Genomic DNA, 25,342 nt, shown 5'->3' with positions numbered 1-25,342 from the left:
TTAACAAAATATTATGCCGTGTATTACTTGCTTGCAATTTGTGCATTTATCTGCAGTGTGTCCTGGAGATCTTTTCATGTTGGTGCATGTAGATCTGCCTCATTCTTTTTAGGCGTGGAGTAATTTTCCACAGTATGACTACGCCCCAGTTCAATTAACCATTCTGTTAGGGGTCAGGTACATTCATTCTGCATTTTCCTACTGTACGCAGTGGTTCAGGAGTGTCCTTGGACGTGCTTCCTCATGTAAAATGTGTTTCTCTAGATCAGTGGTTCTTGGACTTTTTGGTCTCGCGACCCCTTTACATTTCACACTCGTAAATTCTCTTAAAGATTCCAAAGAACTTTTCTTTGTGGATTGTATCTGTTGGTATTTTTCATGTTGAAAACTAAAACTGGGGAAATTAAAAAACAATTTAAGGTAAGTCAACATACATATTTTTAAAAACAACTTCAAAGACAAGAACTTTGTAAGAGTGGCATTGTTTTTCACTTGTACCAAATCTTCTTACTGTCTGGCTTAATAGACCACTGACTCTCACATCTGCTTTTTATTCATGTGGTAATATCCCATGTGAGTAGCCTCTAGAAACTCCACTGTATAAGCTCATAAGAGAATGAGACTAAGAAGGCAAATAAAACCTCGTGTTACTGTGAAAATAGGCTTACCATCACAACCTTCCTGGGAGAGTCTCAGGTTCCAGACCGCACTTGGAGACCCGTTGCTCCAGGGTCAAACGGGAGGGTGGAATTGGCAGTCAGAGGAGCACAGAGTGGGCACATTCCAAACGTAAAATGTACTTGCAGGCGCTCCCGGAATATCACCTGACAGCTCTTACCAGCAAGGGAGGGGAGCTGGCCTGCCCCACTGCTTTACTCACGCTTGATGTTTTCAGAGTTTTCTCTTCGCTGTTCTCATTAAAACAGCATCTCACTGTTTTGGTTTGTAGTTCCTTATTTGCACCGAGATTTCACAAGGTATGGTTCTGGGCTCTGGCTGTAACCCTTCGCAGTGTTCAGGGGCTGCTCATTCTTTCCAGCCTACCTACTCGTGCTTTTGGGTGTATCTGATCTTAGGGAGCCCAAAATGTCTCAGCTGGTTATCATTGCCTTATGAAATCTCCCCCATCCCCAGGCTATCTTAACTATTTCTTTGTATGTGTTTTAAGCTGAAATTAAAAAAACAAAAACAAAACAAACAAAAAAAAACCTGACATTTTCCTCTCTTAAGTTTGCTTAAGTTTGGTTAACGAGCAAAACTAGCAAATATCTATTGGGAACTGTAAAGATGTTTTTTCGAAAGCCTTTCTTTTAAATGTTAACATGTGCTGCGCATTCGATGATCACGTGTAAAGTTCTTAGGGTTTCAGAAAGCAGAGAAGTTCTGTTCCCTCATTCGGGGAGGCTCACCTCTCCTTTGACCAGGTTTTCTTTGCAAAACAGAAAATGATGCCTGTCAAGTGAGAGAGTATGTGGAGGGAGGCCAGCTTCCAGTTTCGTATGTGCTGGTTGGCACCGCAGGTGGGGTACATTAGGCTTCTGCAGTCTGGAGGTGTTTTGCAATGTCGTGTTGAGCCATCAACCAGCACAGCTGAGATGAGAGGCCTCGAGCTTCTCCCCAGCTCCCCCTCCTGCTTAGGTGCTCCTGAGACAGGCCTAGGAGGCTCAGACCCAGGAGTGGCTCACGAGGCTCCTGTCCCTCCCGCCGTGTCCCTTAGAGGAAGGAGAGTCTGATGATGTTGAAATCCTTCTTCACAGCAAGGCATCCTTCCTTTTCAGTCTCCCTAAGCCTTTATGCTTTCGGTTTCCTTTGTCGCACACAGTGAATTCCCGAGCGGAAAGCTGGTGCCGTGTGAAGAAGGGAAGGAACACTGTTACTGCTTCCTAGTGAGGAGCCCCTGTGTGGAGCACGTGTGTCCGGAGGGCATCTGGCTGAGACCCACTGTCAGCCTTGCAACGGGAGGACGGTGGACTAAAATTAGTTACCAGATGCCCTCCAGCCCCCTCCTGACTTGGACGCTGTGGGTCATGCCTCTTCTTAAGGTCGTGACTCTTTCGCACCTCTTGACCCCAAGGAAGTCGCCTTCTCATCCTTCTGGTGCTCTGTCGGGCCAGTCCAGTGCACCAGGAGCTCTGGCTGAAGAAGGCGGGCAGCTTGCGGCCCGGCCTGGGGGTAGGGGAATGGCTTCCCAGGGACTGCAACCTGCTGCTGGCTGTGAGAAGTGTTCTGGAGTGGGGGAACCTCAGCCAGTGGGGGCCATTGGGGATGGCTTTAGGCCTGAGTTGTCCTTCAGCCTGTGTGAAGCCTCTTGGGGAAAAGCGGACGTGGTTTCTCGGGGCAAGAGGACAGAGTCCAGGTTCCTGGGGCCTGTGGAAGGAGGGGAAGAGTGACGGTGCCCATGTGAGAGGTGGGCAGTGGCCCGGTCGTGGCGTGCCTGCGGCGTTTGGATGGTCAGGTTCATCCAGAACATTCTTAGCGGTCAGAGGGCTTTTAGGTCTATGCGATGTAATCTGGGAGGCATTTTAAAACCTCACCCCAGGTGCACCGTGAGAATGGCCTGGCCTTGCGGAGACGCTAGTCAGGGGCGACTGCAGGGAACTTGGGGGACCGATGGTCTCTGTGGCCCTGGAAGGACGGGGATGGTTATAGGGCTCCTGGACTCTGCCGTGGTACTTTGGGTAGATGGCTTATTAGAGTTAACTGGGGGCCACCGCCACGTGCTCTGTGAGCACGTGGGGGCTCGCTTGCCTCTCCTGGGACGCGGGAGCCCCTCTGGGAAGGACCCAAGCTGGTCCCCGGCAGCGGCTCTGTTGGGAGTGGGGGGCAGTGGCTTTGTGGGCACTTTGGAAGCCTGGCCTAGCCTGGGGTGGAGAGGAAGGGGTGGGCGCAAACAGCCGTGGAAGCCTGGTCCTGGGGGGAGGCGGCCAGCAGTTGGCGCTCATCACCCACCAGCAGGAAGCCCCTTCTACGGTGGATGTGTCTGTGAAAGCTGCAGTTCTGGGCAGGCCTGGCCTGGGCCCCAGAGGGGGGCCCACAGAAGGAAATGCCACCTGCCCCTGCGCTGAATGCCTTCCTTCCCCTGCTGTCGTTCGGACCAGGGTTAACAGCTCCTGGGTGTGCACAGATACGCACACATGCTTGCATGTTGTAATGAAGGCTTTACTTTTTTAGAGCGTTTTTTTGTTCAAAGCAAAACTGACGGGAGGTCGGGAGATCTGCTAGATAGCCCCTGCCCCCCCCATGCCTGGCCCTCCCCCTCATCAACATCATCCCCCACAAGAGTCATGTATTCCTTGAGCTTGGAAGAACCGTGAGTGACATGTGTCCATCATTATGGTGTCGTGCAGAGTGTTTTCGCTACCCAGAAAGTCCTCTGTGCTGTGCTTATTCGAGCCCTACCCCCACACCCCTGGCAACCACTGCTGGTTTTCCTGTGTCTGTACTTTGGCCTTTTCCACAGTCTCATGGAGTTGGAGCCGTACAGCCTATTCCCATTGGCTTCTTTCACTTGGTCGTATACATTTGGGATTCTTCCACACCTTTTTGTAGCTGGATGGCTCATTTCGTTTTAGTGCTATCCCGTTGTCTCGGTGTACCACAGCTTCTCCATTTCCCTCCTGAAGGACTTCTTGGTTGCCTCCGAGTTTTGGCGATTGTAAGCAAAGCTGCTGTAAATAGCTACGTGCAGTTTGTGCGTCAACATGAGTTTTCAAGCCCTTTGGGGAAATACGAAGGAGCACCATTGCCGGATGGTGTGGAAACAGTATGTTTCCTTTGGTAACAGACTGCCCTCCCAGGACCCCTGTGTGTTCGCATTCCTGGTCGCAGTGAATGAGCATTCCTGTTGCTCCATGTTCCTGCCAACATTTGGGATTGTCAGTGTTCCAGATTTTCGCCATCATAATAGGCGGGCACCAGTACCCTGGTTTGATTTGCACGTCTCCGGTGACATATGTGGAGACCCTTTCCATGCACTTATTTTCCATCTACATATCCTCTTTGGTGCGGTGCCTGTTAAGGTCTAGGGCCCATTGTTAACTGAGTTGTTTTCTTACTGTTGGGTTTGAAGCGTTCCTGGTGGACTTTGTTTGAGTCACACTCCTTTACCCCGTGAAGCCAACACAGACCTGCGCCGCCTGTGTGCTAGTCCTCTGAGCACAGTGCTTGCCGGGCCTCAATCCTGCCAGACAGTTACATGTTGTTCACTTTTGAGAGACTGTGGGATAGCATTTAAGATGTGAGTTTTGGGGGCGCCTGGGCGGCTTTTAGTTAAGCATCTGCCTTTGGCTCAGATCGTGATCCCAGGGTCCTGAGATCTAGTCCCGCATCAGGCTCCCTGCTCAGTGGGGAGCCTGCTTCTCCTTCCCACTCTGCTCCTCCTCCCACTCGATCTTTTGCTATCACTTTCTCTCTCAAATAGTTGAATGAAATCTTTTAAAAAAAAAAAAAAAAAAAGGATGTGAGTTTTGGAGGCAGACCGCCTGGGCTCATCCTGGTGGGTAACACATCCACCTTGGACGAGTTGCATAACTTCTCTGTCACACAGTTTCCTCCTCAGTGACACGGGGCATCATGGAGCCCATCTCACAGGGCTGTGAGGATGAGGTTGCTCAGCCCAGTGAGCACCGGACTCCCATCTGGGGCCGGGCAGTCGTTTGGGGAGATTGGCAGCTAACCATACCCTGGCACAGGTGTCCCCAGCGGATGAGGAGCTAAGGGCCACGGAGGTTGGATAACTGGCCAGGGGCCCGCGGACCCCAGTGAGAAAGCGGCTCTGATCCCAGAGTGAAGAGTGAGGAGCAGCGGAGGGGGAGTGGGGCAAGCTCGCACCCAGCACCAAAACTGCTCGCTTGTGCCAGGGTGTGGGCCCCGCTGCTCTGGGGCTTCCTCCCCACCGCTTGCATTCCTGCTGGGGTCGGCAGCAGGGGGGGTCTGCTCTGCTAAGGTCACAGCTAGCCCTTCCCACCCCAGCACTTGAGCCTTTGCAGGTCATCAGGACCACTCTGTGCAGAGGACAGCCCCAAGGACATTAAAACACAGCTCCCCCACCCCCCCACCCCCCACCCAGCCCTCCCTGCCAGCACCACAGAATCAAGTCTGCAAGGACGTCCTTTCCCTGATGCCGGCTGGGCTCTGTGTTCCAGGGACAGTGGTCTGCTCCCCTTCATAATGAGCTGGGAACTCGAAAGACTCTAGTATCTGCTTGTGCTGGTTCCCCAGCCTGGGTCGTCCTCTCTTCAAATGGGAACAACTGCCATAGCCTAGCCATTACCTGTATGCAGTCTGCTCTGTCTCTGAGTCATTAGTGTCATTGTCTTGGCCTCCTCCACTGGGCTGTAAGCGCTTCGAGGACAGGGACCTTGTCTTTTTTACCTTAGAATCCCCCATGTCCCGCATATCACCATGGACATAGTCATGCCCAGTGAGTCCTTGCTCACCGACGAATTCTGAGTACCTTAGGGAGAACATTCGTGCTGTTGCCCTGGAACAGATGCAGGAAGAACAGAGCACTTGGGGAAGGGGGGGGTCGGTCCATGGCTCTCTCTGCTGTGCTGCTCCCACAAAGGCCCTGTGCCATTAAATACCCAGCTCAGAGGAACTTGAATGTCTCTTCTTTTCTAGGGTTTCTTGAGAAAAGAGCATTCGCCCTGAAACCCGGGTTGGTCTACTTAGAATATCTTTGTATTTGCAAAGAAGTCTCATGACCAGTTATCTAAAGAATAGTAACGGTCATTCCAAGTTCTTTTCATTTTATTGGAGTCACCAATCTCGGATATATTCCCGGATTGAGACACCGAAGGCCTTCTTACAGTAGGTTCCTTTGTTGCCAGAACCCCAAAAGCTACCTTTTCAAAGCCGTCACGGAGGGTGAGGAGGTGGCAGAGGGACTTAACATTGGGTCGAGTCTCAGGCTGTGGCCCCATCAAATCTAAGATCTCAGTGATCCACGGCCGGCTTTGGGGGCAAAGGTGTTCTAGGGCTGGAGAAGATAAGACCGAGAAGTAAACCAGCCAGTACAGGTGCCATTCAGATCTTTCCAGGCACACTGAAGAAAGTAACACAGGATGTGACAAAGGCACACGTGTCTCTGTATCTTTTGGCATTTTTCTTAAGCTGACCTCAGACCCCCGACCTCCTTTTTGGGGCAGCATCCATTTCTCGTGTTCATTTTGAAAGGACGTCTCGTTTTTCCGGGCTGCACCCTCTAACAGTGCATAAATCAAGACCGCATTTCCTCTGGCAGAGGTGTGGCAAGTCTGGCTTTGCCACCAGAACTTAATCCCGGCTCTCACATGTCCGGTTGCCGCTGTGGCCTTTGTGGTGGTACAGTCTCTGCTCTGGCGCTTCCCTTCCATGCCCCCAGCCTCCACTCCTGCTGAGCGAAGTCTGTGCCCGTGATTTCCTCTTCTGCACCTCTCCAGCAGTCTTCCTACTCCGCACAAAACCGCATTAGGTGCTTGGGGTAGGTCTTCACTCACCAGCCGTTGGCCACCGGGGGGCTGTTTGTTGGCCCTGTGGTTTTTGGTGACGCTTTCTCATGAACTCAGAGCTCAGGCCCAGGCTGCTGAGGACACGGAGCCTGGCCCTTTCCTGCTGCTTCTTGTGTCTTTGGCTGGCCTGGCATTGTGCACCTGTCCTTCTCCCCTCCACCCTGTGTGAGTGGGGCCCGCACACTTGGGATTGTGTCGCACCTGTACCGAGTACCCGCTGTCTGACTTTGGAAGTTACTCGGAGCCTCATTTCTGCCTCAGACGAATGGAACCAAATGATAACTTGGTTAGAGTGTGTATGCTCTTGTTATGGGAGAGCTTCTAATTCCTACTTAATCGTAGTGTTTAATAAATGACTCCTGCCCTCCTTTTGCAGGCGATTCTGTGATGGGAAGTAGCTTGCATGTGCTCAGCACCCAGGGGAATGCCAGCGGAAAGGGGGGTCAGCTCTGTTCTTCCGTCTCGGCGTGTCCATGGTGCCCACTCGCCCCAGGCTCTTCCTCTGGGCTCCCCGGCCATGCGCCATGTTTTAGAAGTGCCGTCACGCAGTTCCCTCTGGCTTTCATGCGTTTTGCTTTTTAGTCTTGTTGCGCTAACTCAGCAGCCTTCCTTACAGCCCCCGTCATCATGCCCGTGTTTTTATCGGGATCGTTGCTGTTTGGTTAGTGCTCTAGGTACAGATGTTGTGTGAGTTTCCTGTTCTTTTTAACACAGCAGTGGCAAGATAGCAGACATGTTTGTGTTTGTTTCTTTCTCTGCCTTCCGTCTGGCCTTTTGCATTTCTCTTCCTTTCGCACACCCTGTGCCTTTGGGCTCACGCCGCCCCGAGAGGCAATAGTAGAAGAGGCTTGAGGCCGCTGTGCGCTGGGTCTGCTTTTGCAGACCGTGTCTCCGCTGTGCTGTTGTGCCAGACTCCTGACTGGTGTCTGCTTCTGTTCTTGACCCTGGATGGGCAATTATTGACACGGCATCCGGAGGAAGCCTTTTAAAATGAACATCAGAAGGTGCATTGGCTTTAAAAATTCTGAAATTGTTTGTGTGCATTTTCAGATTGAGAAAATGGGTAACTCTGTTGGTCTATTTGGGATCTAGGAGTCTCACTGTAAAAGATAGAAGATGCAAATATGGACTGGGGGAGGCCAGGGGTGTATATTGGAATTAGAATAAACACACACACACACACACACACACACACTCTGTCTCTCTCTTTTTCTCTCTCTCTCACACACACACACACTCTCTCTCTCTCTCTCTCACACACACACACACTCTCTCTCTCTCTCTCTCTCTCTCACACACACACACACACACACACACACTGGTTTCCTCGCTGCATCTGTTGCAGGCAGCAAGGAGCAGTGACACCCCAGTAGCAGTGAACACATCTTGTATCCATATCCTGGTTAGGAATTGTTTTACCTACTAAAAGGAACCAAGGGCTCCCTGAAGACAGGACCAGTGGCAGGCCTGGGGCAGGGAAAGTACAAGAAGAACCCAGAAATCTGTGCCACAAAGTGCAGGGTGCCCAGGAACCACGGGACATGTGTTAAAGGGCATAGAAGCTGGTTAGAAATGGGGGAAGGGGAAGTTCCTCTCTCCAGTACAATGCTGACCAACACACAGAGGGAAGGATGAAGTTGGAAAACCTTCACTGTGCAACCCCTGTGGAAGTGCCTGACTCATCACCAGGTGCAAGCCTGCTGGGCAACCAAAGACTTGCACAGTCTGGGATCTCCACATAGACAAGGTCTGTCTCAGGGACAAAGAGCCCTGACGTTAGCTTGAGCATGTAGCCGTCCTATGTGACGTCACTGGCCCTGGAGGAGACCGATGCCAGGTGTCTCCTAGGGAGTCCTGCCAAGGACCCGCACCCTCCTGGGGGCATCCTGCCTGTAATGCAGACATTGGTCAGAGCATGGACAGATGATCAGATGGACAGAAATCGGGGGGCCTCCCACAGAACAGAGGGCCTGTGCCCTTCACCCCCATTACGGCTGCATATGACAGAGAAAGGCTCTGGAACCCTTCCAGGAGAAGGTGATAAGGTGGCTGAAGACATGTGGCATCTGGTGCAGGATTGGGGCCCGATTGGAGGGGAGAGGATTGCTCTAAAGGGGACTTGGGAAGATCTGAATACTGTTAGCGGTATTGCATCTTTAAAGGTTTTGCTTATTTTTTGACAGAGAAAGAGTGAGCACCCAAGCAGGGGGAGTGGCAGGCAGAGGGAGAGGGAGAAGCAGTGGCTTCAACCTGTGGCTCAATTCCAGGACCCCAGGATCATGACCTGAGCCGAAGGCAAATGCTTAACCGACTGAGCCACCAGGTACCCCAGTATTGCATCTTCTAAAAAAAATCATCAATAATGGGCTGGTCATAAAGGAATGTTTTGTTCTTAGAAAATACACATTTCTGAGAAAAAGGGTCATAACCATTGCAACTACTGTCAGGTGGTTTAGGAAGAAAAAGAAATGTATGTATTAAGTACACATGTCTAGAGAGGACATGTGGCAGAATGTTGACAGTGGGTGACTATTTGTGATTTCACTGTAATGTTCTTTTTTCATGCTGATACCGTATTTTATGGTGTTTATAAATGTTATGGCATTTTTCCGGTTGTACTGAGCTACACCTGCCCTATAACATTGCATAAATTGAAAATATGCTACATAATGATTTGACAGATGTATGTATTGCAAAATAATTACTGCATTAAGTTTAGTTATTACTCAGACCTCATGTGGTCTTTTTTCTTGTGATGAGAACTTTTTTTTTTAAGATTTTTTTTTTTTTTTTTTTAAATTTGACAGAGACCACAAGTGGGCAGAGAGGCAGGCAGAGAGACAGGGAAACAGGCTTCCTGCTGAGCAGAGAGCCCGATGTGGGGCTCGATCCCAGGACTCTGAGATCATGACCTGAACTGAAAGCAGAGTCTTAATCCACTGAGCCACCCAGGCGCCCTTGTGATGAAACTTTTAAGATTTGCTTAGCAGGGGCACCTGGGTGGCTTAGTGGGTTAAAGCCTCTGCCTTGGGCTCAGGTCATGATCCCAGAGTCCTGGGATGGAGCCCCGCATTAGGCTATCTGCTCAGCAGGGAGCCTGCTTCCCTTTCTCTCTCTCTGCCTGCCTCTCTGCCTACTTGTGATCTCTATCAAATAAATAAGTAAAATCTTTAAAAAAAAAAAAAAAAAAAGATTTGCTTAGCAGCAGCTTTTGTAGTTTTAACTATGGTCACTACACTGTATATTACATCCCCAGAACTTATCGTACAGTCGGAAGTTTGTACCCTTCGACCACCTGCATCCGTTTCCTGTACCTCACCCCCACCTTCCCCCTCTGGCAACTACCAGACTGTTTCTAGGAGTTTGGTTTTACTGGATAAAACATCTAAGCAAGATCATACAGTATTTGCCTTTCTCTGTGCGACTTGTCACTTACCAGAATGCCCTCAAGGTCCATCCATGTTTCAAATGACAGGATTTCCTTCCTTTCAATGGATGAACATCATTGGAATATTCCTGTAATTTCTCTGTAGGTGGGAAAAAAATAAAAATAAAATGCTTAATTTAAGAAAATGGTTAAATACAGCAAAATGTTCATATTGCTTTAAATTCCTGGGTGCCTATTATTTTTTATTTTCTTTTTAGATTTTTATTAACATATAATGTATTACTAGCCCCAGGGGTACAGGTCTGTGAATTGTCAGGCTTACACATTTCACAGCACTCACCATATCACATACACTCCTATTATTTTCTGTAATATTCTGCGTATTTGAGTTAATCTCAGATGTCACAAGTTTTTGGTTTTTTTTTTAAAGAAAGTTTTTTTTTTTTTTTTTAAGATTTTATTTATTTATTTGACAGACAGAGATCACAGGGTAGGCAGAGAGGCAGGCAGAGAGAGAGGGGGAAGCAGGCTCCCTGCAGAGCAGAGACCCCGATGTGAGGCTCGATCCCAGGACCCTGGGATCATGACCTGAGCCAAAGGCAGAGGCTTTAACCCACTGAGCCACCCTGGTGCCCCAGCTGTCACAAGTTTTAAAAGAAAATAACAGGTAGGTATATGGAGTCCTACTTTGCATCTTTCCTGGAACATTGAGTTCTTTTCGTGCCTTTTTGCCCTGGTACCCAGGTCATGGGAATGTTATTCACTGGACAATCGTCAGATTTTACACCAGCTTTATACAAGCCCTTCATTCCTGTGGTGTACTTTCTGGGTTCTCAACCACAGGAGAGGAACCACTCAGCCTGCTGCTTCGTTCTCCAGTCTTTTCTTCTGGGTGTAATCTGGCTCCATGGTTCTGTGGGAGAAAAGGAAGTCTGCATCCAACTTCCTTTTCTCCTTCTGCTTCTGCACTTAGCAACCCATTTTCTGTTCTGTTCTTTAAGCCATCAGCGCTTGAATGAATGAAAGCAGCCACGTAGGTTCCGTGTGAGGCTTGCCAACTTGGTTGTGGGTTCCCTTTGACTGTGCTGTGTTGTGGTCACCCGTCCTGGACCAGAGGTTGCTAGGTATGAGCTCTTCTCCCTGTCCATTTAGGGAGGGTGTTGTGCACTGATGGGGCCTCTGTCTAATTTGTTGGGCCCTGAAGGGGAAAACCATTCATTCTGCTCTTTCTAGCAGGAATGGGTAGTGCCTTGGGGCTCAGAACTCACTGGGGCTCAGATCTCAGAACTCATTGACGAGATAACACTTGATTATGGCCCGTCTTGGCTAATTATTGCCTTGGGGGGTTCTTTTTAAAAAGCTGGGTTTGGGGGGTGCCTGGGTGGCTCAGTTGGTTAAGCATCCGACTCTGGATTTTGGTCTCGGGGTCATGAGCTCCAGCCCCACATCAGGCTCTTCACCGGGCATGGGGCCTGCTTGGGTGCTCTCTCTCTCCCTCTCCCTCTGCTCCTCCCACCCCACCTCCCTCTCTTAAAAAAATAAAGAAAGAAACAGTCTTGGGTGTGGAAAACAGAGACCTGGTGAATTAATTTGGTTCAGTGCCCTTTTTTATTTTTTCTTTTGGACCCAGAAGCTTTCTGTACTAGACACAGTAGGAAAATAGACAAAGCACCATACTTAGGTGCCTGTGTATGATTTTGAAGACTCAGTGGGATGAAGGTGGTGGAAGTACGTCTGGAGAGATGAGTCAGGACGCTCCAGGTCCCCGGCATCCTAGGCTCCGGTGGCTGCTGAGCACTTGGCAGGTGTGTGCCCGGAAGCCAGGCTGGTCTGCTGCCCGGGACCAGGCAGAGGTGCAGGACCTGCACAGCCCAGGCCCTCTTGTTCTGCCTTTCCAGTTACTCCCATCAGTTTGGCTCCAGCTGCTGCCTGGCTCTGGGCTTCCTTTGTTTCTGACAGCTGGCCCAGAAATACCCCTCAGGGCTTGATCTGTTTCCTTTCCTGCATTTGTCCTTGAGTCTTCCCAGAAAGTTCTGCCCCTCGTGCTCACTTGGAGGGACCCCTTTCCCAAACCACCTCCTTTCCTGCAGATGCTGGGTCCGGGACCTCTCCAGCGTGCCCTCACTGGAGCAACTGGCCCAGAGGGGAGGGCGTAAGAGACTGAGGGATTAAAATTCTGCCATCACCAGCCACTAGCTCCGGTAGGGGTGACTTTGAGCTTCGGTTTCATTGAGGGCGAAAGGAAGAGAAGGCATCGTGTTCCCTCCCTCTCTGATTCAGTGTGAGGCAGTGAGTTAAGGGCTGCTTAGTGTCCCGTGAATATTGGCTGTCTGTCATCTTTTCTTCTGACCTTCCGTTGCAGACGAAGAGCATTTACTTTTGAGCTCAGCGCCGCCGTAATTTCTGTCTCTCTATAGACTCAGTTATGTTTTCTTTCTTCCTCTTTTGCAAAAGCTTTGGTATAAACAGTTCAGTTATTTACGCTTTGCCGTTTTCTGCCAGCACATAGGGATAGGTTTGGGAAGTCTCAAGACAGGACTTGCTGCACACTCTCCTGTAGAAAGAATGTTACGACGTGTTGGCTATGCGCATGGTGAGGACTGTACCTCACGGATACACGGGGCGGACAGATCTTCCTGAACTCCTGCCAGCACGGCCCATTTTCATGAGCAAGCATTTGGACACTCTTCTCTGGGCCAGCTGCCCATCCATTTATAACCCTGGGGCTGCCTCCCGTGTGTCTGCCACTGGGCTCGGTCAGCCTTGGTGGGTAGGACTGCGTGGGCAGCATTTAGCAAAGTCATGCTAACACAAGAGCTTTGTGAAGTCAGCCCCATGGCTCTGCGCTGTTCCGGCTAGTCTATTTTTATAGAATGCAAGAACTCAAGTTCAATGGGATATGAGAATTGAAAGATCCTGGAAATCCAGGACCTACCCCCAACTCATGTCTAAGCCATTCCAGGCTGGCAAGAACATACCCGATTGTCAGACACTTTCGAATAGTGTGTGAGTTTTCACAACCATCTCCCCTAAGGGCTCTTGCCAAGAAGTCTTTTCTTTTCCTTTCTTTTTTAAATATTTTATTTATTTATTTGACAGAGAGGGAACACGAGCAGGGGGAGTGGGAGAGGAGAAAGCAGGCTTCCCACAGAGCAGGGAGCCAGCTGGATATGGGGCTGAATCCCAGGACCAGGATCATGAACTGAGCTGAAAGCAGACACTGAACAACTGAGCCACCCAAATGCCCCCTAAGAAGTCCTTTCTTAATGTCTCCAGGCACAGAAGTCCCCGATGAAGGGGGACTGCTCTGGGTCCATTGTACCTCCTCCACCATCAGACTCTGCTCCCTAGACAACAGCGCCCCTCCCCCACTTACTGCCCTCTCCTGCCACAAGTATAAAGTCCTCCCCGTCCACAGAGGGAGGTGACTCTTTGGGTGTTTTTCTGTCCCAGAGACAAGGGAAGTCCACCCAGGTGCCTTCCTACCGTCCCTTTCCCCTGTGTCTCAGGTGGGCAGCCCCCTACTTTTCAAGCAGTAACAGCACTTGCTAGTTATTTCGTACAGAAGAACTAATGCTTACTGAGCAACTCCTGGGAACCAGGCTGCCTACGGAGAACGCAGGCATCAAGGCCAGCGTCCATTTGGAGAGCCGTGGCTTGGGAAGGTGAAGTGACCCGAGGCCACCCAGCTGTGATTGGCAGGACTGGGTTTGAATAGAACCAGCAGCAGAGCCCAAGCACGTGGCATCTCTCTGTCCACGCGGGGAGTGGAAGGTGGTGCAGCTGCTCTGGGCCTGAGTCGCGGGTCCCTGCACCTGCCGTGCACACCTGCTCCACCACATCTCCCTCCGCCCACCCCGCACCCATCCCCTGTCTGCGGGGCTGCGCACTCCCACTCGGGCTGTGCTTTCGCCTGTGCCACTGTTTGCCTTGGAGGAGACAGAAAACTGCTGATTTGCCCTCCAGTGGCCCATCACCAGACTTTCCTCTGGCCTTCCCTTCGTCAGGCGCGAAGCCCTGACTTCTGTGTTCTGAAGGACTCCTCCGCTAGTCCCATTTTCTGACCGACCCTCCTCCTCCTCCTCCCGCTCCCCCTGCCCCATCACCCCTCTCTTCTCTCAGTCCTCACCTGCATTCAAGCAGTCCTGTACATGTCTCCCTGCAACGCTTTGGGCCCTGGTTCTTTTCCCGGCCATTTTTTCTCTTTTATATGGTGGTTTCACTTCTTTCCAGAGCCTTCCCCAGCAGAGCCCAAGCTGCCCTCACCACCTGTGTTGGCCGAAAATCTCTCAGATACTCAGCCCAAGTGCGAACCTTGGCGCTGGGTTTTCATTGTGATCTTTGCCTGACATGGCGCCGCATGACTCCACTAACACGGGAGGGAGGCCTGGGGCTGGAGGGGCGGGTCCAGACCCTGCACTCACGTTTATTTGGCACCATCTGTTTTTGTTTCTCAGGTACCCAGATAAGCTGTTTCTCCCCAAGCTCCTTCTCCTGGCGGCAGGCTGCCTTTGTGGATTCCTACTGCTGGGCTGCTGTTCAGCAGGGCTCCCTGCAAGGTGATTCTGGACGCCTTCCGCTGTGGCTGCATAAGGTAACTGTGGATATGTGGGAGTCTCACCTGTTTGCTCTGTAAATGTGGGAACGGGGCCCCGAGAGGCCACGCTTGTCCACGGCCACACACAGACTGGGGCCAGCCCGTAGCTCCATCCCACGGATCAGACAGCTAGAGTGCGTTCAAGTCAAGAGAGACCTCGGAGATGACCTGGTCCAGCACCCTTGCTAGCAGCTGAGGACATAGGAGCACTCTTTGATTTTAGCTCTGTCCCGGGGACACCTTTTATGTCTTAGTCCCCTTTCTATCCTTACTGCCCAGTGGTGTCTGATGCAGAGTAGGCTCCCAGTGGAGCCTGGGTGGGCAGTGTTAGGCGGGGCAGAGCTAGCACTCGCACCTGTTTGGATGCCTTTTCACTGCTAACAGGGTCTCCTGGCAAAAGTAAGGGCTGATGTACAGCCAGTGTGTTCTGCTGGAACGTCGGGAAGCCTGGTGAGGACTCCCTCCGGAGGTGTTGGCTGCAACACAGCCTTCGGGACAGATTGCTCTGTCTCTGATGGGTCCAGATACTGCAAGGACAGGGAGGCGCACTACATGGGAGACACGGCATCCTGCAGAGAAGAGGTACAGACAGTTAGGAGCTCCGTGTTGGGGGAGCGGTGGAGATGGGGAGATGGGTGCATGAAGGATGGGCCATGAGGAACTTGAGCCAGAGTCTGTGGGTTTGTGCAGGAGAACATTCTCTGTGTAAGGGAGTGGCTGCATTAGGTCTTCTCTGTGCATACAGAAGTAGTATCATGCGTCTGCCTGTCATTATTTTCAATCGCTGGTCTTTTGTCCATTGTGAAAACAAATAGAAGATGTGTGTTTCTTCTGCTCTTCTCCTCCATTGAGGAAAGCATGCTGTTTTACTTTCTGAAAAGCCAAAGGCTGACGTTTGACTCTTTCCAGCCTTGACCTATTGTTGAACACACAGCATCCTTCTTTCTAAAAATGAGCTGTTTAAGTCTTTTACTATGACTCAGGCCTCTTCCCCTGTTTATTTCTTGCATGCTCTCAGGCACAGTGATGCCCGACAATGACTTCTTTCTTCTCTGGGGTTGGGCTTTTCTCCTTGACTTTTAGCCTTGGCATCCATTGGGTCCCCGTCAACTTTGCATGTGTAGTAGCCAGGCCAACCAATAACGACATGAATGGGCATAGTTCCAGAAGCTGAACACCCTTGTTAGCAAGTCGAAATCCATGCAGTTATGGCTTAGGTCCCTTTGTTGTGATGCTCTTGGGAGAAGGGAGGTTGTAATTTGTCACTGGGCTGGGCATTAATGGAGCCACAGAAGAATGTATAATCTGGCTTGTCTGGTGTAAGTGCTGGCAGGGGAGGTAGAAACTGAAACTTTTAGAGCAGGAAGAAACTCAAGGATTTTGCTGCAGTATAAGGTGAAGGGCACCTGGAGAGAGCAAGCCGGGGACTCAGGACTAGTTGCCAGCTCTAAGACTAGAGTCGGGTCCCCGGCTGTCCCCTGCCCCTGCAATAGAGAGGCAGAAACCACGTATAGCAGTGGGGGCAGCCAAGCCTTCTGTCTCCAGGGCCAGTGAGAGGCTGAGCAGCTCTCTTTCTGGTGGTGATATTCCAGCTTATTTGGATGGAAGTTTGGCAGAGAGATCTTTCCAGATTCACAGGGCTGGGGGCAGAAATTAGAGGTGGGACCAGCCACGTTGGAAGGACCCTGGACCAACGCCTCAGGCTCCAAAGTCCGTACCTGGGGAGTAAGGGATGATCTTGAATTAGACCAGCCCTCATGGGGACTAGAGTCCTGATTTGAACCATTTCAGTACTGATGGGATGAGGAGCTAGGAGGATCATCAATGCCTCTAGTCTGTCCACCAGCCAGCAGCAAAAATAAATCTTCTCCAGAGGCAGCTAACTTCATCCGGAGCCTCAAATCCTTGTCCAGGTTTTCACGTGTAATTTCAGGAGTCGATAAAAAAAATAGCCAATGTCCAAGAATTCCACATCTTCATTTGGGTGGTGTTGTGTGTTGAATTATATCCCTTAAAAGATGTATTGATGTCCTAACACCTGTATCCCCCAAATGGGACCTTTTGTGGGAAGTGTTGAATTATATCCCTTAAAAGATGTATTGATGTCCTAACACCTGTATCCCCCAAATGGGACCTTTTGTGGGAACAGGATTCTTGCAAGTGGAATTAGTTAAGGTGAGGTCCTCCCAGAGTTGGGACAGGTGACTGTCCTCTGTGACTAGTGCCGTCATAACAGAGAGAAATCTGTTTGCAGACACAGAGGGAGGAGATCTGAGATGCTGGGGACAAGACGGCATGTGACACAGAGGCTCAAGCAAAACATCTGGGCCACACCGTGCACGAGGCCAAAAGGGTCCTCTGCTTGTGGCACTGGCGGGAACCCGGACCTGCCCACATCTTGGTTTTAGACATGCAGCCACCCGAACTCAGAGGGAAAGCATTGTTTAAACTGCCTGGCGTGTGGGCCCTGGTCAGAGCAGCCCTGGGGACTGATGCAGGTTGTCGCAGAAGCTAGGGCTGCAGCCAGGCGGGAGGAGAGCCAAAAGCGAGGGCAGATGTGCACATCCATATGGTGGTATTGGCCGGTCCAGACTGCACGATTCTAGCTGCTTTGTTTCCACGCTGATTTCCTCTTCCGGTGTTTTTGTTTAGTGGTGACAGAGTACACACCGCGTGAAATTTACCTTCCTAGCCATTCTCAGGTGTGCATCTGTGTGGCGTGAAGTACGCCCATTGCCAAGATCGGTCTGACTCTTCTCGCCTTCCCAAACTGAAACTCCCAGCCCCCACCGTCCTGCTGTCCGCTGTCTGCTCTTCCGGGCCCCTCCTGTAGCTGCAGTCGTAGGAGATGTGTCCTTTGACGTCTGGCTTATCTCACTCTGCATAACGTTTTCACGATCCTTCTCACATTGTCTTGTCGCGTCACCAGAACTCCCTCCCTTTCTAAGGCTGAGTCAGACTCCATCACGTGTGTTGACCACTGTCTTGTGTGTCCCCGCCTCCCCGCCCCCCCAGGGGCCCCTAGGCGGCTTCTGCCTCCCAGCTCTTGCCGGGAATGCTGCACAGACATGAGTGGACGGGCATCTGCGCAAGCCCCTGCCCACCAGTCTTACAAGCATACACCCGGACGTAGGGCTGTTGGATTCCACCCCAAGTTTCCAGAGTTCTTCCCGGTGGTTTTCTTTCAGCCTCTCTGCATTCAGTGGACTCTTAATTGCTGAGTGTGGCTTCAGAAGTCTGCATGCTGCCCCCAGGCTCACCTGGTGAGCCTCAGCTCCACACAGAAAGGATTTTCTGGCAGCAGAGTGGTGCAGAGGGGGGCTCTTGATTTGGGACAGGCACGAAGGTGTGTGTCTTCTCTGCACGGCTTCACTCCTTACCCTAGCTGGGCTTCCTTTACACAGAAGCCCACCTCCCAGCTGTTCTGGGCATCTGGCTGTGTCATCCCCACCTCCCTCGATGTCATGCGCCCAGTCAGTCTCAGTCGTTCACAGCTCCGGAGGTGGCCCACAGACCTTTGAATCCCACGGGAGCTCTGTCCTCTCAGATGATGCCTGTGACGCACCACCCTCTATCTGCTCCCCAAGGGCTTACCCCCCTTTCCTCGTGTCCTCCACTCCCATGGCCGCCTCACTCCGAGTTCATTTTGGCACATCTGTCATCTAGAGCGCTCTCCCCACGTCCCCAGCAGCCCTGTGATGCCACGTAAATGCCTGCCTCCTGGGGCTTATCCCACCTGACTGCTCTCAGCAGACCATGCCCTCATTCTTCAGAAATGCTCCGGACTCTTGGGGCAGGGTCTCCTTGGCAGACTGCTTCTCCTTTGCCCATCACTGAGAAGTTGGGGCTCTTCCAGGCCTCTATCCTAGGCCCCTTCCATTGTCATGCTGCCCCTTTCCCTGGATCATCTCACCTGACATCTGTCTCGGCTTCCTCTCCTCTGCCATCAGCACCCGGGTCTTCATTGGCAACCCGCGCCCTTCCGGAGCTCCAGATCCAACCCCCAGAAGCTCCCCCTAATCCCTCTAATCCATCCACCTCCTAATGTGTTACTCTGTCTGCCTGGAAGCTTCCTCTGAACCTCCAGACTGAGAGTTGTTCCCAAGTCCAGTCACTTCCAGGGCCTGGTGGGGTCAACACGAAGCCTCCAGGACTAAGGCCCTGAGGCCACTGCATGGACAGCAATCTGCATTACTTGCCTCTAGGTAGGCAGATCCCGAAAACGGGGCGCTGGCTGAGCAGAACGTGAGCTGCCCCACACTCTGGTCTCTGCTGTGCGTTCCCAGAGCAGCCTGTGCTGTTCCCGGAACAACCGTGGGAGGTAGCACATACTTGCCCGAATTCTACTGAATTTTGCTAACTAACACAGGTTCCCAAGTCTCATGCGGCGGCAGGCGCCTGGGACAGGGCACCGCCTGTGGCAGGGGCTCAGTACACATCTGTTGCTGGGGGGAGGTGGGGAAATGAAGCAGCTTCTAGGGCCTGCTCAGGCTTCATTCTCTGGGAGCCGCCCAAGGCCAGGGGGAGGGCGCTGGAGGCCCAGGGTTTATGGGAACAGTCCTCAAGTCAGGGCCGACACAAGACCTACCCCCATGGAGCCCAAACTCCCCCCAAAGAAATTACCCACTGAAATATTTAAGTGTACATCCATGTGGAGTTTGTGGACCCAGTATAAGGAATACCGTGATTCCCCCCAAGCTGCTACTTCACCCTTCCCTTTCTCTTCCTCCTCCACTCACTCCAGCTTCCAGTAGCTCCAAGGAACGGCTTTTATAGAAATGTGTGTGCAGTCAGGGGGACCGGCAGGTGGTGCTCAAGGACTCTTTGATAATGGGCTTTTTTTTTTTTCCCTTTTAGCATTCTGTTCTTTGTTTCAAGAGCTTAACGTAGGCAGCGGCTAGGCAAGCTTTTTCTTTTCTGAAACAGGAAATCAAGGTTTTGACTGAAACAAAAAAGCTGCAGAATAAGAAAATAAAATTAATAGAATGGACAAATCTTTATTTAAGTGGATTTAGTGAAACTTAGTTTGGAGGGATCCACGGAGACTCCCAGACCATAGGTTTCCATACCTTAGCATTACCCCCGAGGGGCAGGGGTGTGTGAAAATCCCGGATCCGGAGGGCCAGGAATCTGGTTTTCTTAAGTCTCCCAGAAGGTGCTGATGCTGCTGGTCGCCTTGGGCTTCCGGGTGGGTACCACTCACCTGGCCCCGGGTTTCACAAATTGTGTGTGCTCGTTAGTCATCTGGGACCTTGTGGAGATGTAGGCTCCAGCCCGGTAGGTCTGGCGGGGCCTGTGTTCTTCCTGGCAAGGGTGATCCTGCAGTTGTGCTCTGTGGACCACGCTCGGACAAGCAAGGATCCAGAGCATGGGGTGGACAGACTCGGACGTATGTGCTTCCACCAAACCCTGCTGCTCCTCCATCAGCTATTTCTGTGAATAGTTTTTCTTTTTTTTTTTTAATTTATTTGATAGAGATCACAAGTAGGCAGAGAGGCAGGCAGAGAGGGGAGAGGAAGCAGGCTCCCTGCTGAGCAGAGAGCCCGATGCGGGGCTCGATCCCAGGACCCTGGGATCATGACCTGAGCCGAAAGCAGAGGCTTTAACCCACTGAGCCACCCAGGCGCCCGCGAATAGTTTTCTTGGCGCGAGGCCATGCCCGTTCCTTTACATGTTCCCTCGTCTGCTCTCACGTGCGCACCAGGGCTCCTGTGGCTCACAGACATTTACTGTCTGGCCGTTCGCAGGAGAGCCTTTGCCCACCCCTGATGGAGAATTCTAAAGCCCTCCCAAATGACTCTCTGGAAGGGAACTAACTCCCTGCTTCCCAAACAGTTTGTTCCATTTTCGTATAGATCTTCGGGAACGTTTGGCCTTGCTTCCTCGTCGCTTGGTTCTAATTCTGCCTTCAGGACTCTCTGCTTCCACCCGTAAATGCTTGCCTTACCGTCCTCTCTTCTCTAGGTCTCCCCTTGTGCCAGGACCCTCCCCCAGTGTCCCGAGTCATGACGCCTGCTACCCTGGGTGTCTTCCCTTGAGTGCAGAGTAGGGAGGAGAACCCGCCTTTCTTCTCCGTCCTCTGTAAGCTGCTCACGGACGCGCTGGCCTTTCTGTGTAGCCCTTCACTTGAGACTTCCCAAATCTGGGATTATGCTTAAAGTAAGTTATGGTCTGAACAACATGAGGCCAAAAGGAGACCTCTTCTGTGTGTGTTTTTATTTTTTAAAAAGATTTTATTTATTTGACTGCCAGAGAGAGAGTGACCACCAGTGGAGAATAGTAGGCAGAGGGAGAGGGAGAAGCAGGCTCCCCTCCAAGTGGGGAGCCCGACACAGGGCTCCATCCCAGGACCCTGGGATCATGACCTGAGCTGAAGGCAGTCGCTTAATGACAGAGCCACCCAGGCACCCCTGGGGTTCTCTTTTCGCCCGACCCTCAACGTCAGGATCCCGCATCCCTCCCTGCCCCTCTCAGCCCCTGCTGCGCATTTTCCTTGGATGAGCTCAGGCGCTTCTTGGCTCGGACCATCTCTGTGCTACACAGTCCTGAACCGTAAGATCAGCTGGATTCCCCCCATTATTTTCAGCTGCCTACTGCACCTCTCCACTAGGATGTGAGTTCTTGAGTATGGGCGTCTTACGTTCACAATTTCTCATCTCCCGTCCACCTCCCACCTCACTCCCCTCTGCTGGGAATCCGTTCCTTCTTGTTTCTTCACTTCAGCTAATGGTACTACCCACACCCTTGCATAAGCTAGAAACCCCGAATTAGCCTCTGTTCTTCCCTTTGCCATCCATCCCTTCCACGTGGGCACTGCAGCGTCTGTTTCTCGCCGTCTGTGGCTCTTGCCTCGCTCTCCCCACCGCTGCTGCCTCCGTCCAGTGCAGAGCCCTCCCCACCGCTCTGCCGCCGCGACCTCCTGCCTTGTCTCCCTCCTCTCCAGTGGGTTCCCTTCTCCACAGCTTGTAGGATTCAAGGAAGTTTTCACCACGCTCTGCGCTGGTGACTTCCCACCGCCTATAATGTGGGAAGCCGAGGGCTCCGTAATTTAGTTCCTGCTTCTGCCTGAAATGAGCTCCTACGGCCGCTGTAACAAACCACCACCACCCCCTCCATGGCTTGGCACAACAAATTCATTCGCTCCTATTTTTGGAGGCCAGGAGTTGGAAATGAAGGTGTCAGCATGGCGGGTTCCTTCTTGGGGGCTCAGGGAGAGAACTGTGTGCCTCTCCTCTTGTTTCTGGTGGTGACCGGCAAGCTCTGGCCTATTTCCCAACAAGGTCACGTTCTGCGGTTCTGTGTGTATGTTTTGGCCGGGGAGGGAGCACCCTTCAACCCAGTACGTTCTTCCAGCCTCTGCTCTTACTGTGTCCTCATCCTGGGCTTGCTTGTAGCTTTGGTGCCCTGGATGGATAGGAATTCACTAGGCAGAAAAGGAGAGAGAATTCTATGTAGCAGAAAGAGTGTGTCCAAAGGGCCACAAAAAAGAGGAGATTTGAGTGGAGTCTTAATGTATGAATGGCATTCTTGTATGTTCTCGTTGCCTCACTGTCCTTGAAGACCTAGTTCAGGTGTCATCTCTTTGTAAAGCCTTCCTTGACCTTCCCAAGGAAACTTCTCGTCGCTCAGTACTTAAGGACCAACATATTTAGTGCCTGTCGCTTTAATGTTTTGATCATTTAATTACTAGCTGGTATTCCTGCCTGGCCCAGCTGCCAACCCAGATGGGTTTTTTGTTTGTTTTAAGATTTTTTTTTTTTTAAGACTTTATTTATTTATTTGACAGACAGAGATCACAGGTAGGCAGAGATGCAGGCAGAGAGAGAGGAAGAGAAGCAGGCTTTCTGCTGAGCAGAGAGCCCAATGCGCAGCTTGATCCCAGGACCCTGGAATCATGACCTGAGCCAAAGGCAGAGGCTTTAACCCACTGAGCCACCCAGGTGCCCTAAGATTTTATTTTTTTAAGTAATCTCCATTCCCACATGGGGCTCAGACTCCTAACCCCGGGATCAAGCGTGGTATATTCCACTGTCTGAGCCAGCCAGGTTCCCCCCAGCCCGGATGATTTGGAATGAATTTACCCCTGTGCATTTAGTGCCATCAGCCGTGACCACGTACATTTCAGGGGAGGAGCTGTTCGGGCCTAAGTGGACACATCTTCACCTTCCACGAGGCAGGGGGGATTGGAATGTAGAGGGAGGTTGTACCAGAGCCCCTCCAGGCTTCCTTCCATCTGGAAGTTCTGCTGTCCGAACTGCAACCCCTTCCAGAAACAACACTTGGAAGAAACTTTGAAGGCAAACAGACTGGAAATTGTGCTGCCGTTTGGCTCTACTGGGCTTTGAGAAGCTTTGCTGTCACGGAAGAGCTCAGTGCTGACATGACAGCCGTGACTTTGAGAGATGCCAAGTGTCTCAGACCTCATTTAGAGCAGCTGGAGTTCACAAGCAAAGCCAATCCCATCCAGCAGGTGCACTCCTAAAGTTTGGCAATTTTCCTATGTTCTGTATGTGGACAAAAGGATTTTAATGTTTTTTTGGATTTCCTGTTTCAATTGAATTGATTTTGATTCCACCTTGTTGCTGAGTCACTGAAAGTCACACTTTTGTTTTGGATGAAAAACAAGAGGATTAACTGTGCAGACAACCAAGAAATGGGGCGTTATTCAGCTGCATTCCTTGCAGAGGTGATCAAGGTAACAGGGTATCCGAGGAGAAAGCAAACACCCAATGTGTAATAGCTTTGAACACTCATTTTTCCAATAACCGTGAGCTATGCCGATCTAGTCATCGGTACTAATTATTGCTCCGCACGGGCCTATTGGAAAAAGTGCCACAGACTGTGAACAGTCACTTTTTCATCCAGAAGAACAGCTTGAGGTAAAAATTCTGCAATTCAAATAACTTTGAGACAAAAGAGACTTGTAAAGGTATCCCACAGCCCCAAATTGGAAATAGCCACCTCCCTGCAGCTCCCCAAGAAAACGCTTGGCTCTCTATTCTGGGAATAGCACCGATGCCATTGCACACGGTGCAAATAGGCGCCCTGTAGAACACGAGCTTCTCACCACAGCCAACTGTGAGTGACATGGCCAGAGTTCACCAGATCACAGCCTGTTGTGCATGTCACAGTGCAGTGGGTCCCTGCAAACTGGGTTCGTGGTTTGGAGAAAGCCCATCCCAGGCCAGAACCCCAGATGGAGGTGGAAGCATTGGTGAGGTGACCTTGGTGCTATGTGGCCTCCAGGAATGTGTCAGAGAGGCTGTGACCCTGGAGAGGAAAACGTGACAGCTTGAATTTTTTTTTTTTAATGCATCTCTAACTAAAATTTAACATCGAGAAATACGTATCGTGCAGGCAGTAATCTCTGATGTCAGTGGTATCTGTGATTCTGGTACAGAGACCTTTACCTCTTCAAGTTGGTGTCAGACGATATGTCAAACACACATAAATTTGTTTTTTGATGTTGTGGTAACTCAATTATCCACTTCTTTGGTGAACTTTTAGGTATTACCTTACACATTTAAAGATACTATTCTTGGGCTGCTTGGCAGGCTGTCGGTGGAGGGCGTGACTCTTGATCTTGGGGTTGTGAGTTCAAGTCCTATGTTGGCTGTAGAGATTACTTAAAATCTTTAGAAAAAATACTATTCTGCATGAAAAACAAGGAAAGACCCGAGAAACTATCACAGAACCAAGGAGACGAGGGAGACATGACAACTAAATCAACAGACCGATCTTTGAGCAGAAAGAAGACAATGATGGGACTGCTGGAGAAATCCAAGTGCAAGTCTGAAATTGAGTTAATGATGGCTTCTTCATCTTGACAAGTGGACCACAGAAATGTGAAGTGTTGACAGTGGGAACACCAGGTGCATGTCATTCGAGAACACCCTATACGGTCTTTGCAGCTTTTCTGTACATCTGACTTGATGGCAAGAGGCCCAGTGCTGGGTCTGCTGCCTGCTCCCAGACATGTGGGTTGGGAGATCTGTGTCCTCCCGAGGCCATCACTAAACCTCTGAGGAGACGGGAGAGACCAGTCCAAAAGACGGGGAGAAGTTTTCCAGAGAAGTGAAACAATCTGTGGTGTATTGTGGAAAAGGCACGGCTCTGGGTTCAGAAAGGTCCGGCTTCCTGTTCTGTCCCTGGCTCTGGCTTTGTGCTCTGTGACCAGAAACCATTCTGGGCTTCTTCTTCCCCTTGGTGGAGGGAAACCAATCAGTAAAGGCCTTGGCAGGGTGGTTGTGAGGACCAAGGGTATGATGTGTCCCCAAGGTAGCCCTTCTGTTGGTGTGTTGTGCATTTTACATGCTGGGCAGCATGCTAAACAGTTGACACAAATTAACTTAATCTCTTAAGTTACATGTACATCTCTTACATGACCGTTTCATAGATCGGGAGCCTGAGAGTCAGAAGCTCAGTGACCTCAGCACCCAAGGACACAAAGACGAACTTGAATTCGGATCCATGCTAACTGTAGTTTGTGGTCTTCCTTTGCCTGCTCTGAGGCTTTCCCGATAGCCCTGGTTCCTGGGTGCTCTTTGCTTTCCTGGACTCCAGACTCCCCCCATGTTTCTTTCTCATGTACATCCATGTCCAGATGCTCTCTGCAGGGCTGTGGTCCATGGTGATTGGCTGGTCTGGACCTGAGATGGCTCAGGTGCACACTGAGGGTGTTGGGCAGTCCCCAGCTCTGTCCCGGCACAGACGGTCCATCCTGCATTCTTGGAATTTTAACTGCTTATGCCCCTGTTTGATGGTGTGATTACTGGATCACTGAGGCCACGATTTTTCTCATCCGTTTTGGGCGAAGTTGGCATTTCCACATCATTTTCCCAGATTGGGGAGGGGGAGAGCTTTCAG

The 25,342-nt window shown here is 51.0% G+C and overlaps 1 protein-coding gene across 3 annotated transcripts in view; it reads left to right on the top strand.

The window, feature by feature from the left end:
• PANX1 (pannexin 1) overlaps positions 1-25,342 on the top strand; it is a 44,577-nt gene that overhangs the window by 11,967 nt on the left and 7,268 nt on the right. For all 3 annotated transcript variants that reach the window (XR_009356849.1, XR_009356848.1, XM_059186363.1), the window contains exon 2: positions 14,337-14,473. Coding sequence is in view for 1 of the 3 variants with exons in the window: in XM_059186363.1 (XP_059042346.1) it covers positions 14,337-14,473 (137 nt within the window). In the remaining 2 variants the exon portion in view is untranslated. The remainder of the gene's footprint in view (positions 1-14,336; positions 14,474-25,342) is intronic.

Source organism: Mustela lutreola, chromosome 1 (assembly GCF_030435805.1).
Source record: "Mustela lutreola isolate mMusLut2 chromosome 1, mMusLut2.pri, whole genome shotgun sequence".
NCBI lineage: Eukaryota > Metazoa > Chordata > Mammalia > Carnivora > Mustelidae > Mustela > Mustela lutreola.
This window is presented reverse-complemented; position numbering and strand designations above follow the sequence as displayed.